This window comes from Malus domestica, chromosome 02 (assembly GCF_042453785.1).
Source record: "Malus domestica chromosome 02, GDT2T_hap1".
NCBI classification, from domain to species: Eukaryota; Viridiplantae; Streptophyta; class Magnoliopsida; order Rosales; family Rosaceae; genus Malus; species Malus domestica.
Window position 1 is genome coordinate 6,551,750 of NC_091662.1, and position 13,863 is coordinate 6,565,612.

The window sequence follows — 13,863 nt, forward strand, 5'->3', positions numbered from 1 at the left end:
AGGTGCTCTAGAGTTCAAATCTCCGTAGAGGAGGATCCCACTGTAATTTGCATCGCCTTTCTTTAACGAGCTCTAATGGCCTCACCACCATCTCTTCCTTCTGAAATATGTTATCAGATTTTAACGCGAATCAAATCATTCAATAGTGGTTGTAGTCATGGCCTAGTGTTTTGCATGAGCCAAGGACTGGAATCACATCACATATGACTCATCGTTATGGCATTTGTTTTGTAAGAGGAGTGACACGGTTTCTGGGTTTTTAATTCAGAACAAATATCATCAACCTTGGTCTGTTGATAACAAGTCCAACAAGACTTTGATACTTTCATCGCTACTATACTTCATGCCTGTTCCTGTCTAGATCAAATATGTGAATAGTACTCATGGCCTAGTGTTTTGCATGAGCCAAAACCCTAGAAGCTCCTCTGTGGTACCTGAATAACTGCCATGGTTATGTTGATCGAGCTCGAAACCTTTAAGGTACAAGATTATTACGGTTCTCAAACCCTAAAACTCCAATCTCCGTCTACAAGCCCCTTATCATAAACTAAAAAGCTACAACAACCTAATGGGCGAGGTGTTTGATTCAAACAGTTGGGCATGGAAGAAATTGAAGGATGTTATTAGTTTACCCTCTTGTGTTTACTTCAGTTCTTATCACCAACCTTGTCTAACAGCATGCGGCACGTGTACTGGCTTCTGACGAACAACCAAGTATTCGCTTTTTATTAGGAAGATCATGAAGATCGATGGGAAATTACCGCAGCCGGTAAGTGATAGTGAATGTTTTAATTCCAACCAACTCGTGGACTGCCAAGGTCGCCTTGGTTTGATTTATTTTGATAGAAGAGAGACGTTCATGAACTTGGTCATGGAAGATCATGATAAAAAAGTATGGAGTAAGAGACAAGCATTGAACATCAATCTTGAAGTTCTTGGAGATCTGGAAGCTACTGTGATCCTCCTTCTCCTGTAGCACTTTACAAAAGTGATATTGCACTAACGAGAGGGTACCACAGAGTAATCTTTTACAAATTTCAGGATTCTAGTTGTAACGTGGTTCGGCTAGAGGATCGACAACCTGAGATTTTCAAGCTGCAGTCGGATTTTGAGAAAGTTAATTTGAAGGGTCCATGGAGATGGCAAGATTTTAGCTTCATCTTCTTCTTGTTTGCGTTTGCTATGTTGAGTTATGGTTTATGTTTTGTGTTAGGTTTATAAGTACTGCCTTTGTATTTTAGTTAATTAATTTATTCTCTAATGATTTGTTTATGATCTACTTTGCTAGGTTTTTTTATTTTTATTTTTATTTTTATTTTTATTTTTATTTTTATTTTTTGTATTGTTTTTGTTGTTGCACACAAAAGACATGTCATATTTGTGGGAAGGTCTACAAAAATATCATTGTTACCAATTTCCATTCTACTTAGGGAGAATATTTTAATGTGCCAGAAATACGGTTTGGTACATTAAGTATATCATTATATAAGTGGTTTGATACTTAAAAAAACAATTACAACCATTTATAGTATAACACTTGATGTATCGGTCGGTATTCTCGGCACACTGAAAAATCTCTCATATCTAGACACTTTTTTTAATCAGTTTCTACCTAGGGACTCGTTCAAGCAATTTCTTTCCTTTTTTTTGGTAAAAAGTTGTTTTTTATTACCAAGCAACTAAAACATATATACAAGCAGACTAAAGACCCAAAGTAAACATATAAACAAACAAAAAATGGGCCAAAAACAAAACAAAACACTAAATGAGCCAACCAATAGATAGCCCAAGACCAAAACTAAACAACATAAACTAAAACCTCTACGCAATCTCCGCGACAATTCCACAAGATCATCCAATTCCTCTTCAACCATCGAGCATCCCCTCATCAATCGCAACTTCCAACTCCAATCTGCTCCTCAAGCACAACCATAAAAATAGGATAGCCGACAACTAATTAAGAGAAGCCAACTATCAAGATAAAGCCAGTGAAAATCCACGAGCGACACTACCAGTAATGACAGACAACATAGAGAAGGTGTTGGTGTTGGAAACACTCGAACCGGTGAAAACACTGGAACTCTACACACGATCTCAACATCATGCATGGCTAAAGATCAGAATAGGGATGAGCCAGGAGGAGGGATATCCATAGGGGCAAAGGAACTGTACAGATCAGTAAAGAAATTAGGGGGAAAGATCAGTTGACTCCAGGAAAAGAGAAAAGGAAGAAAGAAAAAAAGGGGGTGGGGGCGGGGGGGGGGGGGGAGGAAGGCGACCGACCCCTACCGAAGTTAGGGTCGACGCCACTGGATATGCTCAAGATTAAAAGTCTCACACTAAAAATGAGAAAAACTCTCAAATGAAGAAAAAGTCTCAAACACGGAGAGAAAGACTCACTTGGAGAGAATGAACCTAATGGTTTGTTCAAGCAATTTCTTTGGCCCCAAGTTTCCAACACCAAATTAAACGCAAAAAACAATAAACTTTTGGGCATGTTATTTCTAGAGTGTAAGAAGAAACAAATAGTGAAACTCGAAGCTTGTAGTGAAAGAGATCCTAATGTTGTGAGAGAAAGGGGAGATTGAAACTTAATTCTTGGACCTATTTGAACTAGACTAATATAGCTAATTGATACGTTGTGCTAATTAAAATCACATCACATCTCGACACCCTAAAGTTCATGAGAAAATTCCAATCCTAATACAGTCGCTCTCGGCCTTTCATCGCCATCAATTACTTTAGAAATATGGGTTGGTCATATTCTAGCACATAACATCACCTAATGAATTCCTTGATTAGTTGTACATGACCTCAATTTAATGAAATTGTTTTGGTGTAAATATTACAACCGTCATATAATATCATTAATTAATTCACATGGTATGCTTTAAGTGAACGATATAGGATTTCTATGTACGTACAAATAAAGTTCTATATTTGAAATTGACATAATTCTTTATTTTGATCTCTGAGATTTAAAATTGATGGAACTTGTCGCTAAGTTTATCCATTACCAATCATTTTGGTTATTCCATGAAAAATCTCTGTTAAATAAGAATAAATTGAGAGTATTTTTGTCATTTTATCCTTATTTAACCGAGATTTTTCACGGAATAACCAAAATAATTGACGTGGGCAAACTCATTAACTAACTGTATCGATTTCAAATCTCAAGGATCAATTATGGAACTGGAAACAGATTCTTCCCATTAATCTTGAAGTGCTTCGACACCTGGTGGCTGTTGTGCTCATCCTTCTCCTGTAACATTTTACAACAGTGACATTAAACTAATTAAAGACAGGGTTCCACAATGTAATCTTTTACAAATTTCAAAATTCTAGTTGTACGTAACGTGGTTCGGCTAGAAAATCGACCTGATGAGGTTTTAAAATAGCAGTCGGATTTTGAGAGAGTTAACTTGAGGGGTCAATGGAGACCGCAAGGTTTTGGTTTCATCTTCATGTTTGCATTTGGTCTATTTAGTGGTTTTAAATGCTTATATAAACACTTGCCCACTTTAGATATAATATAGCCAACTAAGACCATCTTCAACCAAGGACTGGCTAGATGACTCGTTTTAGCCCTCTGGTCTGTCAATAAATTAATATTTTAATGAACAGTGTAGAACCATATTTCTTACCATCTCCAACCGACGGCCAAAGGGCCAGAGGGCTCATTTTAGTTCTGTCACAAAAAACCATCTCCAACCGAGGACTAAAGGGTCATAGGGCCAAACATAATTTATTATTTAAAAACTACAACTTAAATTCAAATCCAACGGCTAAGTGACGTCATTGTTGCACATCTTTGGACCCAAAGAAGCATGCAATAAGCATTTAAGTTTTATGTTGTTAAATGTTTTTAAAAATGTTGTTAAATGTTTTTTTATGTTGTTTAATATTATTTAATGTTATCTAATGTTGTTTAATATTGTTTCATGTAACTTAATGTTATGTAATGTTTAATGGTTTAGGAAGTTATAGGAAAAAAAAAGAATTTTTAAAATGTTGTAAACAAATTTTGTTAAAAAAAATATTCAAAAATAACGGCTAGCTGATGTTAGCTAGCCGTTGAGGGGTTTGATTTCTAGCCCAGCTAGCTGGCTACTTTGGGCCACCCGGTTGGCTCTTTGGTCATTTTTTGTCCAGTGGGGCCCACGAGTCATTTGGCATGGCCCTCGGTTGGAGACGGTTTTCGGGCTATTTTCGGCCATCTGGACCCTTCGGTTGGAGATGACCTAACAACCCATATACAGCCCACACCGACTGTAGGGAAAGATGATCCGATCAGCATAAGCCATTGTCAACTTCTCTTCAATTCATTATTCCACAAATTAATTTTTTTTTGTCAAGCAATAGGTTTTGTTAGATTAGTCACCGACGTATTTTAAATTCACACCATCATGTAAAGGGTTTAAACCTTTCCACCACTTTGGTAAAGGCCATTTGCCCCCCAAATTAATTGATCAAACACAGCCTTAACTTGGAACAACAAAATATTGATTGACAGCTGAGAGAGTTGATCCAGAAGATAAAGGAAAAATTGTTAAACCCTAAACACTGAAGCCAAGTTGCTAGTTTAATTTATATTTTAATTTCCTCATTCTCAACACCTGAGATTAAGATAATTTGGAGTTGAAGACGACCTTTTCCTTGATTAGGAAACTGGCTGCGCCATCCACATCACATGCCACCAACCCCATGCAAAAAAAGACAAAACTTGGTTTTCAAACCGAACCGAGTCTTTTTCTTCGATTCGGTTCACAATTTGAAGACCATTTTAAACCAAACCGAGCTGATCCCTACTAACAAAGTAACAAGTAATAACAAGAACACAAGAAAAGAAATGTTAATATATATACACATGCGAGCCTCTTCTTAATATATACAAGAATAATAATATTTTTCTTGAAAAAAAAGAGTAAGATTACATAGAAGATATTACTACAAATAATTACTGGAATAATGTTTGCATTCTTCCTTTGGGGATATGCTCATTTCCCACTTGCAAATAATGTATACTCACCATAAAGATATTATAATCGGAGACATTCAATCTCTTAATATTTATTTGAATATTATCCCTATAAAAAATCATTTGAATCGTGATCGTTTAGTCATCTAAATCTATTGAATAAATCAAAGGTGCATGTACCAAGTAGCATATTTAGGATCAACTGTTGATTTCTTTTATACATTTAGATGACTAAACGATATCCAATCCGAGTGACTTTTTTGTAAGGTTTACCTTCAAATCAAGATTAGAAGATTGAATGGTTCTGATTATAAAAGTTTTATGGTGAAGATACGTCATAAATAAGTGGGGGAATTAGCTCACCCCGAAGAGGGAATGCAAGCATTATCCTAATTATTATATCAAATGGTGATTGTATTAAAGTTAATACTTGCATTTCTTCTTTGGGGATATGAGTTCATTTCCCACTTGCAAATGATATTCTTTCCCGTAGAAACTTTATAATCGAAACTGTTTAAATTCTCAACCTTCATTTGAAGATCATTCCTACAAAAATATCATTCAAAATCAAGATAGTTTAGTCATCCAAATATATTAACTAAATCAACGGCATAAGTACCAAGTAACTATTAATAACGAGCCGTTGATTTATTTGATACATTTTGATGACTAAATGATCTCCGATTCAATTAATTTTTTGTAAGGACAATTTTTAAATAAAGATTAAAAGTTGAACGATTTCGATTATGAATTTTCTACAATGAAATTACGTTTTTTGCAAATGTAGGAATGAGGTCATACTTCAAACAAGGAATGCAAGTATTATTCTTGTATTAAATATATGTAAGCATTATAACCAATCTTATAAATATGTGCTCTCACATCATTGTTATATTAAATTTTTCTGTAAAAGTGATTAATTGTATAATTGAAAATGGTGTTCTATGCCTAATTGTATTTACAAAAATATTTTTATGAAAAATAATTTCTCAGTTTCATAAAATTCTTTAATTTTTTAATTAAATAAATTAAATGACAACAATTTTACAAAAGGAAAACTAATGAAAATTGTTTGAAAACTTTAAGTTTTAACGATAAAGACAAAATAAAGCGTAAAATGAATAGTACCAGAAATGACTTTTTAGTATAAAAATATGATTTTTCGTCAAAATGAACAGTAACGAGGGCTTTTCGTTAAATTTCATTTTTACAAAAACATAAGAAGGATATCAATTTTTTATTTTTTTTTGTTCAACTGAAGGATTTCGAATTAGGTGGGTAACAGTCACTACACTTTTTTTATCTTATTTTTCTCTTTTGTTTTGTTTGGTTGTGGTTGGATTTGTTTAAATTCGTTATTATTTCGCGGCTTAAATAAGAACACAAAATGGAAGCCTCCTCAGTCGGTCAATAATTTCCAGCGCCATTACAATTTACAACTTTATATATTCATCAATAAACGTCAAAATTTGTCTTCCCAATTTATGTTTCTAATTTTCTCTCTCTAAAACTCACATTACACAGCACGCTGCTGCAAAATTGCTTGAAGCTCTGTCTCTCTCCGAACATTGCAAATATTCTCGAGAAATTTCAAAACTTTCCCGGGAAATTAAAAGGGTATTTTCATATTTTGCACACTGTCCAAATGAGTATCTAAAGCTTGAATCTTCTGCTTCAGTGGCGGAGAAAAGTTACAATGGAAGGTGGAAAAGGCGTGGGGGAGAAGAAAGGAACAAACGATGTGGTTTTGCAGATTTCGGGCGGTGAAGAACACACGAGATACAGTAACGAAATCAGAGACTCGAATCTCCAGCTGACAAAGCTTCAGAGCCTCAGGGTCTATGGCTCTGCTTCTCCAGAAATCCCAAAGCCGAGTCCCTCCCCGCCGCCGGGGAAGCCACCGAAAATCCTAGCCGAACCCACTTCCCGGCGAGCTTCGTTTCCCGGTCCGCGTTCTCGAAGCCCAAGTCGAGGTTGTGGAGCCGGTTCCTCCTGCTGAAAATAATGCGATCGACGAAATTCCCCAGTTGAAGTCAACTGCTAATTCCCCCAATGTGCATCGCCAAGCTCCAAAATCGCAGCCACAACACCGAGAGACGCTCTGAGATCAGCCCCGATAACCCCACGAACGTCGTTGAGTTAGCATATATACGATGAGATGCTAGCATATATTTATGATGATATATGTGGTGAAATGCTAGTATATATATGATGAGATATGTAATGAGATGCTAGCATATATGTGATGACATTTGTAATGAGATGCTAGTATATATGATGAGATATGTTACGAGCTGGCATATATTCTAGCATATATTTATGATGAGATATGTGATGAGATGCTAGTATATATGTGATGATATATGATGAGATGCTAGCATATATTTATGATGATATATGTGATGAAATGCTAGCATATATGTGATGAGATATGTAATGAGATGCTAGCATATATGTGATGACATTTGTAATGAGATGCTAGCATATATGATGAGATATGTTACGAGCTGGCATATATTCTAGCATACATTTATGATGAGATATATAATGAGATGCTAGCATATATGTGATGATATATGATGAGATGCTAGCATATATTTATGATGAGATATGTGATGAGATGCTTGCATATATGTGATGAGATATGTAATGAGATGCTAGCATATATGATGAGATATGTTATGAGCTAGCATATATGATGAGATGCTAGCATATATTTATGATGAGATATGTAATGAGATGCTAGCATATATGTGATGACATATGTAATAAGATGCTAGCATATATGATGAGATGCTAGCATATATTTATGATGAGATATGTGATGAGATGCTAGCATATATTCTAGTATATATTTATGATGAGATACTAGCATATATTTATGATGAGATATGTGATGAGATGCTAGCATATATGGGATGAGATATTGATTCAACCTTACATGATAGGTGGATCCGGCTAACATGTAATTTCCTATTGGTTTATTTCACTTGGGTTACTCATTCCTGTTAAGATATTTGACGTAGCATAACCGTAAGACTATTATTTTGGTTATGGTTTTGATTTATAGTCACGCATGTTATTTTCTGGGAAATTAAACAGGTATTACGGCGAAGGGCTACTATCTTTGGTAGTTGAAATTGGTTTGAAGAGTTTTATTTCACTCACTCACATTTTCTGTTTTTGTACCCCTCTAGGTTCTAGCAGTAGAGTTCCGTATCGACGAAGATTCGTGGCACTTTTCAGCACAGATGTCTTTTATGATGGTATAATCATTATCTCACCTTACTGTACTATACCTATGCTATGTATCGCGCGTGAAATAGATCCAGATCCGCCCACCACGCACTCGTGTACTTAGGCACTTTTAGATTTTAATTTATTCACATTTTATTTATTATCACACTTTATGGCTGCATCACCTTTCAGGTGTCAGCCAGCACAGCTCGATTCAAAGTCCTAATGGACATTCCGGATCGGGGTGTGTCAGTTTCTCTCTAACATCATATAGTAAATTATTGTAAAAATTTTCAATGTTATTTTCGTTTTAAGATTTTTTGAAACTTTTACAATTTGGATCACCTAATGTTGAAATCATGGATCTTCCATTGTTTATATGCGTGAATTGTTTCAATATTTTTTTATTTCGTCATTTTCTTTTTTTATCAATAGTGCTATGCGCCTTTTAAGATGTTTTGAACACAACATTCATGATTTTTCTTATTTTTTATTACATTTTTCTTCCCCCATCACATGGGCACCATCAACTTTGTCATTTGTTTATTCTTTTCTCTCTTCCCTTTCATTCTTTTTAGGAATGTGATATCCACACACCCCTTTTTACTTCTCGCACACCCTTCTAATTTTCGGCCGTTGGATCGGATGAAATGAAGAAGATCAACGGACATAAATTAACAAGGGTGTGTGAGAAGTAAAAAGGGGTGTGTGGATAGCACACCCCTCTTTTTATTATTTTCTCTCTTCCCATTTATATTTATATTATATTTTATAATGATCAAATTACCAAATTACCCTTGTATGATTTGATATATTATTTTAGGTTGGTTTTGGATTTTTTTGGCTGAGGGGCATTTTGGTCCAATGCTTTTTGTCGAAGCCGGTGACACCAAATCCCACTGTTCACTGTCTCTCGCTATATATATAGATATAGATTTCGCGGCTTAAATAAGAACACAAAATGGAAGTCACGTATCCCTCTGTCAGTCGGCTCTCTTTGTCTTCCCAATTTATGTTTCTAATTTTCTCACACAATCCTTTTCCATAAAATCTTACTAAATCTCTCTTTCTCTCTCTAAAACTCACATTACACAGCACTCTGCTGCAAAATTGCTTGAAGCTCTGTCTCTCTGCGGACATTGCAAATATTCTCGAGAAATTTCAAAACTTTCCCTAGAAAATCCAAAGCGTGTTTTCATATTTTGCTCACTGTCCAAATGGGTATCTAAAGCTTGAATCTTCTGCTTCAGTGGCGGAGAAAAGTTACAATGGAAGGTGGAAAAGGCGTGGGGGAGAAGAAAGGAACAAACGATGTGGTTTTGCAGATTTCGGGCGGAGAAGAACACACGAGATACAGTAACGAAATCAGAGACTCGAATCTCCAGCTGACAGAGCTTCAGAGCCTCAGGGTCTCCGGCTCTGCTTCTCCAGAAATCCCAAAGCCGAGTCCCTCGCCGCCGAAAATCCCAGCCGAAACCACTTCCCGGCGAGCTTCGTTTTCCCGGTCCGCGTTCTCGAAGCCCAAGTCCAGGTTCGTGGAGCCGGTTTCTCCTGCTGAAAAGAAGGCGACCGACGAAATTCCCCAGTTGAAGTCAACTGCTAATTCCCCCAATGTGTCATCCAGCGGGGAGGACGACGATGAGGAGGTTTACAAGATTGCAAGGCTTAAGGTGCGTGAGAAGTGTGGTAAGAAGATGAAAAAGTTGGCACTAATTGAGTTGATTGCATTTGTTTGTATTGTTGGGTTTTTGATTGCTTGCTTAACTGTTCCTAAGTTGGAAAAGAAGATGTATTGGGGGTTGGAATTGTGGAAATGGTCTGTCTTGGTGTTGGTTGTTTTGTGTGGTGGATTGGTCACAGAATGGTTTATCAATGTTCTGGTTTTCGTGATTGAGTTGAACTTTTTGCTTAAGAAGAATGTTCTGTATTTCGTTAACGGGTTGAAGAGAAGCGTACAGATTTTTATTTGGTTGGGTTTGGTTCTTCTGGCATGGGGTTTGTTGTTCCACCGCGGAGTGAAGAGGTCAAGGAAAACCTCTAGGATTCTAGGCTACGTTACAAGGGGTCTGGCTTCGTGTCTAATTGGAGCGGGCATATGGCTGGTGAAGAATTTGTTTGTCAAAGTGGTAGCTTCTTTGTTTCAATGCAATAGATTCTTTGATCGGATTCAAGAATCAATTTTTCATCAGTATGTTGTCCGCACTCTTTCCTGGATTTCTCTGATGGAAAGGTGTAAACAAGTCAGGAAGATCCCAAGTAGGGGCCAGTTGAGTTTCAAAAATTTGAAGGGAGGGAAAAAGGAGGGGAAGGGCGGGCTCAAAGAAGAGGTGATTGATGTAGAAAAGCTAAAAAAGATGAACCAAAAGAAAATTTCTGCTCGGACCTTGAAAGGGTTGATTAACGTGGTAAGGAGTTCCGGGCTATTTACCATCTCCGACACACTTGAGAGCGAGGAGAGTGAGCAGAAAGGTAAGGAGATTACCAGCGAGCAGGAAGCAAAGGATGTGGCTAAACATATTTTCCAGAATGTCGCCAACCATGGCGAGTAAGAATTTCATTTTTGTTTATCTGAAAAGTTCCTCCGACCTTTTTGATGACTTATTTATCTTCAATTTTCTCACTATTTTTACGGTTAAATGGACTAGGCACATTGAGAAAGAGATCCTCTTGAACCACATGAAAAAGGAGGAGGTCGACAATGTATTACATCTGTTTGAAGGGGCACCAGAAACTGGCAAGATCAAGAAAAAAGCTTTTAAGAAGTGGCTGGTAAATTCCAGTCCCTTTTTTTATCTGAAACTTCTTATTCTTTCGTTTTATGTACCCACTTGCGCAGAAGTGGCTGGTATATTCCAGTCCCTTTTTTTATCTTAACCTTATTCTTTTTCTTCAGGTGAAAGTCTACCTTGAACGCAAATCGCTCTCACGTTCGTTACATGACAGTAAAACAGCGATAGAGGAGCTGAACAGGCTTGCCTCAGGGGTTTTTCTTCTTGTGATCATCATCGTGTGGCTACTTATGATGGGATTTTTGACAACCAACATACTGGTCTTTATATCATCTCAGCTTTTACTGATGGCCTTTGTATTTGGTAATACTGCTAAAACTGTGTTTGAAGCAATCATTTTCGTCTTTGTGAGGCACCCTTTTGATGTAGGGGACCGTTGTGTCGTTGATGGAGTACAGGTAACTTGGAAATCTTCATTCCTCAAATAACTTTTCACTTCTATTAGAACGACTTTACTTGACATATTTCAACCTGACAGCTCGTAGTCGAAGAGATGAACATAATGACAACGATCTTCCTAAGATATGACAACGAGATAATTTCCTATCCAAATTCGGTACTGGCTTCTAAACCCATCAGCAACTTCTCCAGGAGTCCGGATATGGGTGATTCTGTTGAATTTGCTGTTCACGTTTCTACAACGGCTGATACTATTGTGGCTCTAAAAGCCAGAATAAAAGAGTACGTTGACTTGAACTTACTCGACCTCTCAATTATTTGTTGGATTCAAATTTCAATCTATATATAGAGAGGCTCTCTCAGCTCAACAAAACCAACTTATAACATCATACTGCTTTGGTCACAATATCATGACATGCAAGATTAGAGTTTAGGATCCTTGGAACAGATAGAGTTTAATAGCTGCTAGCTAGGATTCTCGCATGGATTCGTCAATAAAAAGTTAGGAAAACTAATGAAAAGAGCTTGAAAACTTTGAGTTTTAATGATAAGGACACAATAAAGAGTAAAGTGAATAGTACCAGAATTGATTTTTTAGTGTAAAAATGTGATTTTTCGTTAAAGTGAACAGTAGCGAGAGTTTTTCCCTAAAAAGTTCTGTTTGGGTGATTCTGCTATCCTAGAGTAACTTTTTATTCATCTGTTTGTATCTTTTGGTGGTTATGTAGCTCCTTTTTTTCGTTTTGCTTCTCTTTTGGTACGGGAATTGTTTACTTGTGATTTTGCATTGCTGTTGGTATTTCCGATTTCATGTCGTACGTTCTCTATACACAAACATCCACTGGCATAAGCGCACCTCTGAACGATAGAAATGAGTTGCCGAAGAAAATTCAACATTTCAGGTACTTGGACAGCAAGAGTCAGCACTGGCGTCCTGCCCATAGCGTGGTGGTTAAGGATATTGAGGACGTCAACAAAATGAAAATGGCTCTTTATGTTACGCATACCATGAACTTTCATAACTACCCAGAAAAGAGCAGTAGGAGATCGGATTTGGTCTTAGAGCTGAAGAAAATATTTGAAGATCTCGGTATAAAATATAAACTCCTGCCTCAAGAAGTTCATCTCCGCTATGTCGGATCATCCACTGCAGAACTTCCACCAATGTAGCAGTGATTTTTCGTTGTGTATGCTGCAAGTATGTACCCTTATGTTGGATTTGGCATTAAATCAATATGCCTAAACTAAAACAAAATTAGGATATCTTGGACGCAAGATATTTGGATTTGTGTTTCCTAGTTGGTTTGGGATTTGGTTTTAGTATAGGACTAGCTATTAGTACACACGCGTTGCTACAGGTTTTTAAACTGTATAAAACATGTAGAAAGTTATGATGCATATACATGATAGACATTATTTACACGTGAAAATTAATTACAAACTTAAAAAGGTTTTTACTTCAACATAACAAAAACATTTTGCAAGAGTTTTAGTAAGAACTTACTAATATATATCAAGGGATCCCCTCTAATGTACAATTTGCACAACTCAAGAATTTCCAAACTAGGGTGATTGAAGTCGTTTGCTCAGAAAGAAATAACATAGCAAGAAGTGAAAAATGGAAAACCTAACTTATGTAAAAATAACATTATTTCTAGACATATTTGAAGTGCCGAATATGGGAACATACCTATTAGTCATTGGATTACAAACCTTAGCAAGAACAAACAGCAATTTCTGCACCATTGTTTTCTAGCTTCATAGTTCGCATGGTAGGAGCTATGTCTTTGAGACTTTTTTGAGCAATCCATGATACCCATGTGACACTGTTGGCAAACATTTCATTTTCAAATCATCAGGAAATCCAAGAATAATATATTGGTGCAAAGATTCTCTATGTTCGAAAAAATTGTTAAATAAAACCAACCAAATACTTGAGACGAAGAGGTGAAAAACAACATGCATATAGAACAACAACAACAACAAAACCTTTTCCTACTAAGTGGGGTCGGCTATATGCATATAGAACTGAAGGAGAAAATTTATATATAGAAAATACAATGCTCTAAGCACAAACCCGGGAGCACAAAACACACAATTGATATTCACATTGATCAGGTATACCAGAATCACAAACCAAGAAAGACCAGATAGTAAACAGTTTTAGTTAAGTACAGAGTTTGCATCTGCTGCTAGTCTCCAAGTACTTTTGTCGGGACTGCAGTGAAGGGAAGGGAAAAAGAATAAGACTCTAACATAAAGTATTTTATAAATATCATACACCGTCATGAAAAACATGTATTTTTAAATTATTGATACAACTAGAAATTTGCACATGCGCGATGCTGCGGGATTGAAAATCATATGAGATATTTTGCTAAACCTTATCATGAACGGAACAAATTTAGATACTAACAAAAAATATAAAAATCCATTTTTTCAAAGTGCAAAGAAAGAGAA

At 36.4% G+C, this 13,863-nt stretch overlaps 1 protein-coding gene across 1 annotated transcript; it reads left to right on the forward strand.

The window, feature by feature from the left end:
- The first annotated feature begins 9,167 nt into the window (after positions 1–9,167).
- On the forward strand, positions 9,168–12,825 carry LOC103450923 (mechanosensitive ion channel protein 10-like). Its single transcript, XM_008390329.4, has 5 exons — positions 9,168–10,760; positions 10,861–10,984; positions 11,109–11,402; positions 11,483–11,685; positions 12,306–12,825. The coding sequence occupies exons 1-5, from the start codon at positions 9,484–9,486 to the stop codon at positions 12,571–12,573; spliced, it is 2,166 nt and encodes a 721-aa protein (XP_008388551.2). The 5' UTR covers positions 9,168–9,483; the 3' UTR covers positions 12,574–12,825.
- Positions 12,826–13,863: the final 1,038 nt, after the last annotated feature.

What these genes read in the sequence shown, in the direction of transcription:
- LOC103450923 (XM_008390329.4), top strand. Translation starts at nt 9,484, where the DNA reads ATGGAAGGTGGAAAAGGCGTGGGGGAGAAGAAAGGAACAAACGATGTG. An exon ending in AAGCTTTTAAGAAGTGGCTG is followed by an intron (nt 10,985 to 11,108) that starts GTAAATTCCAGT and finishes CTTTTTCTTCAG; the next exon opens with GTGAAAGTCTACCTTGAACG. An exon ending in GTGTCGTTGATGGAGTACAG is followed by an intron (nt 11,403 to 11,482) that starts GTAACTTGGAAA and finishes TCAACCTGACAG; the next exon opens with CTCGTAGTCGAAGAGATGAA.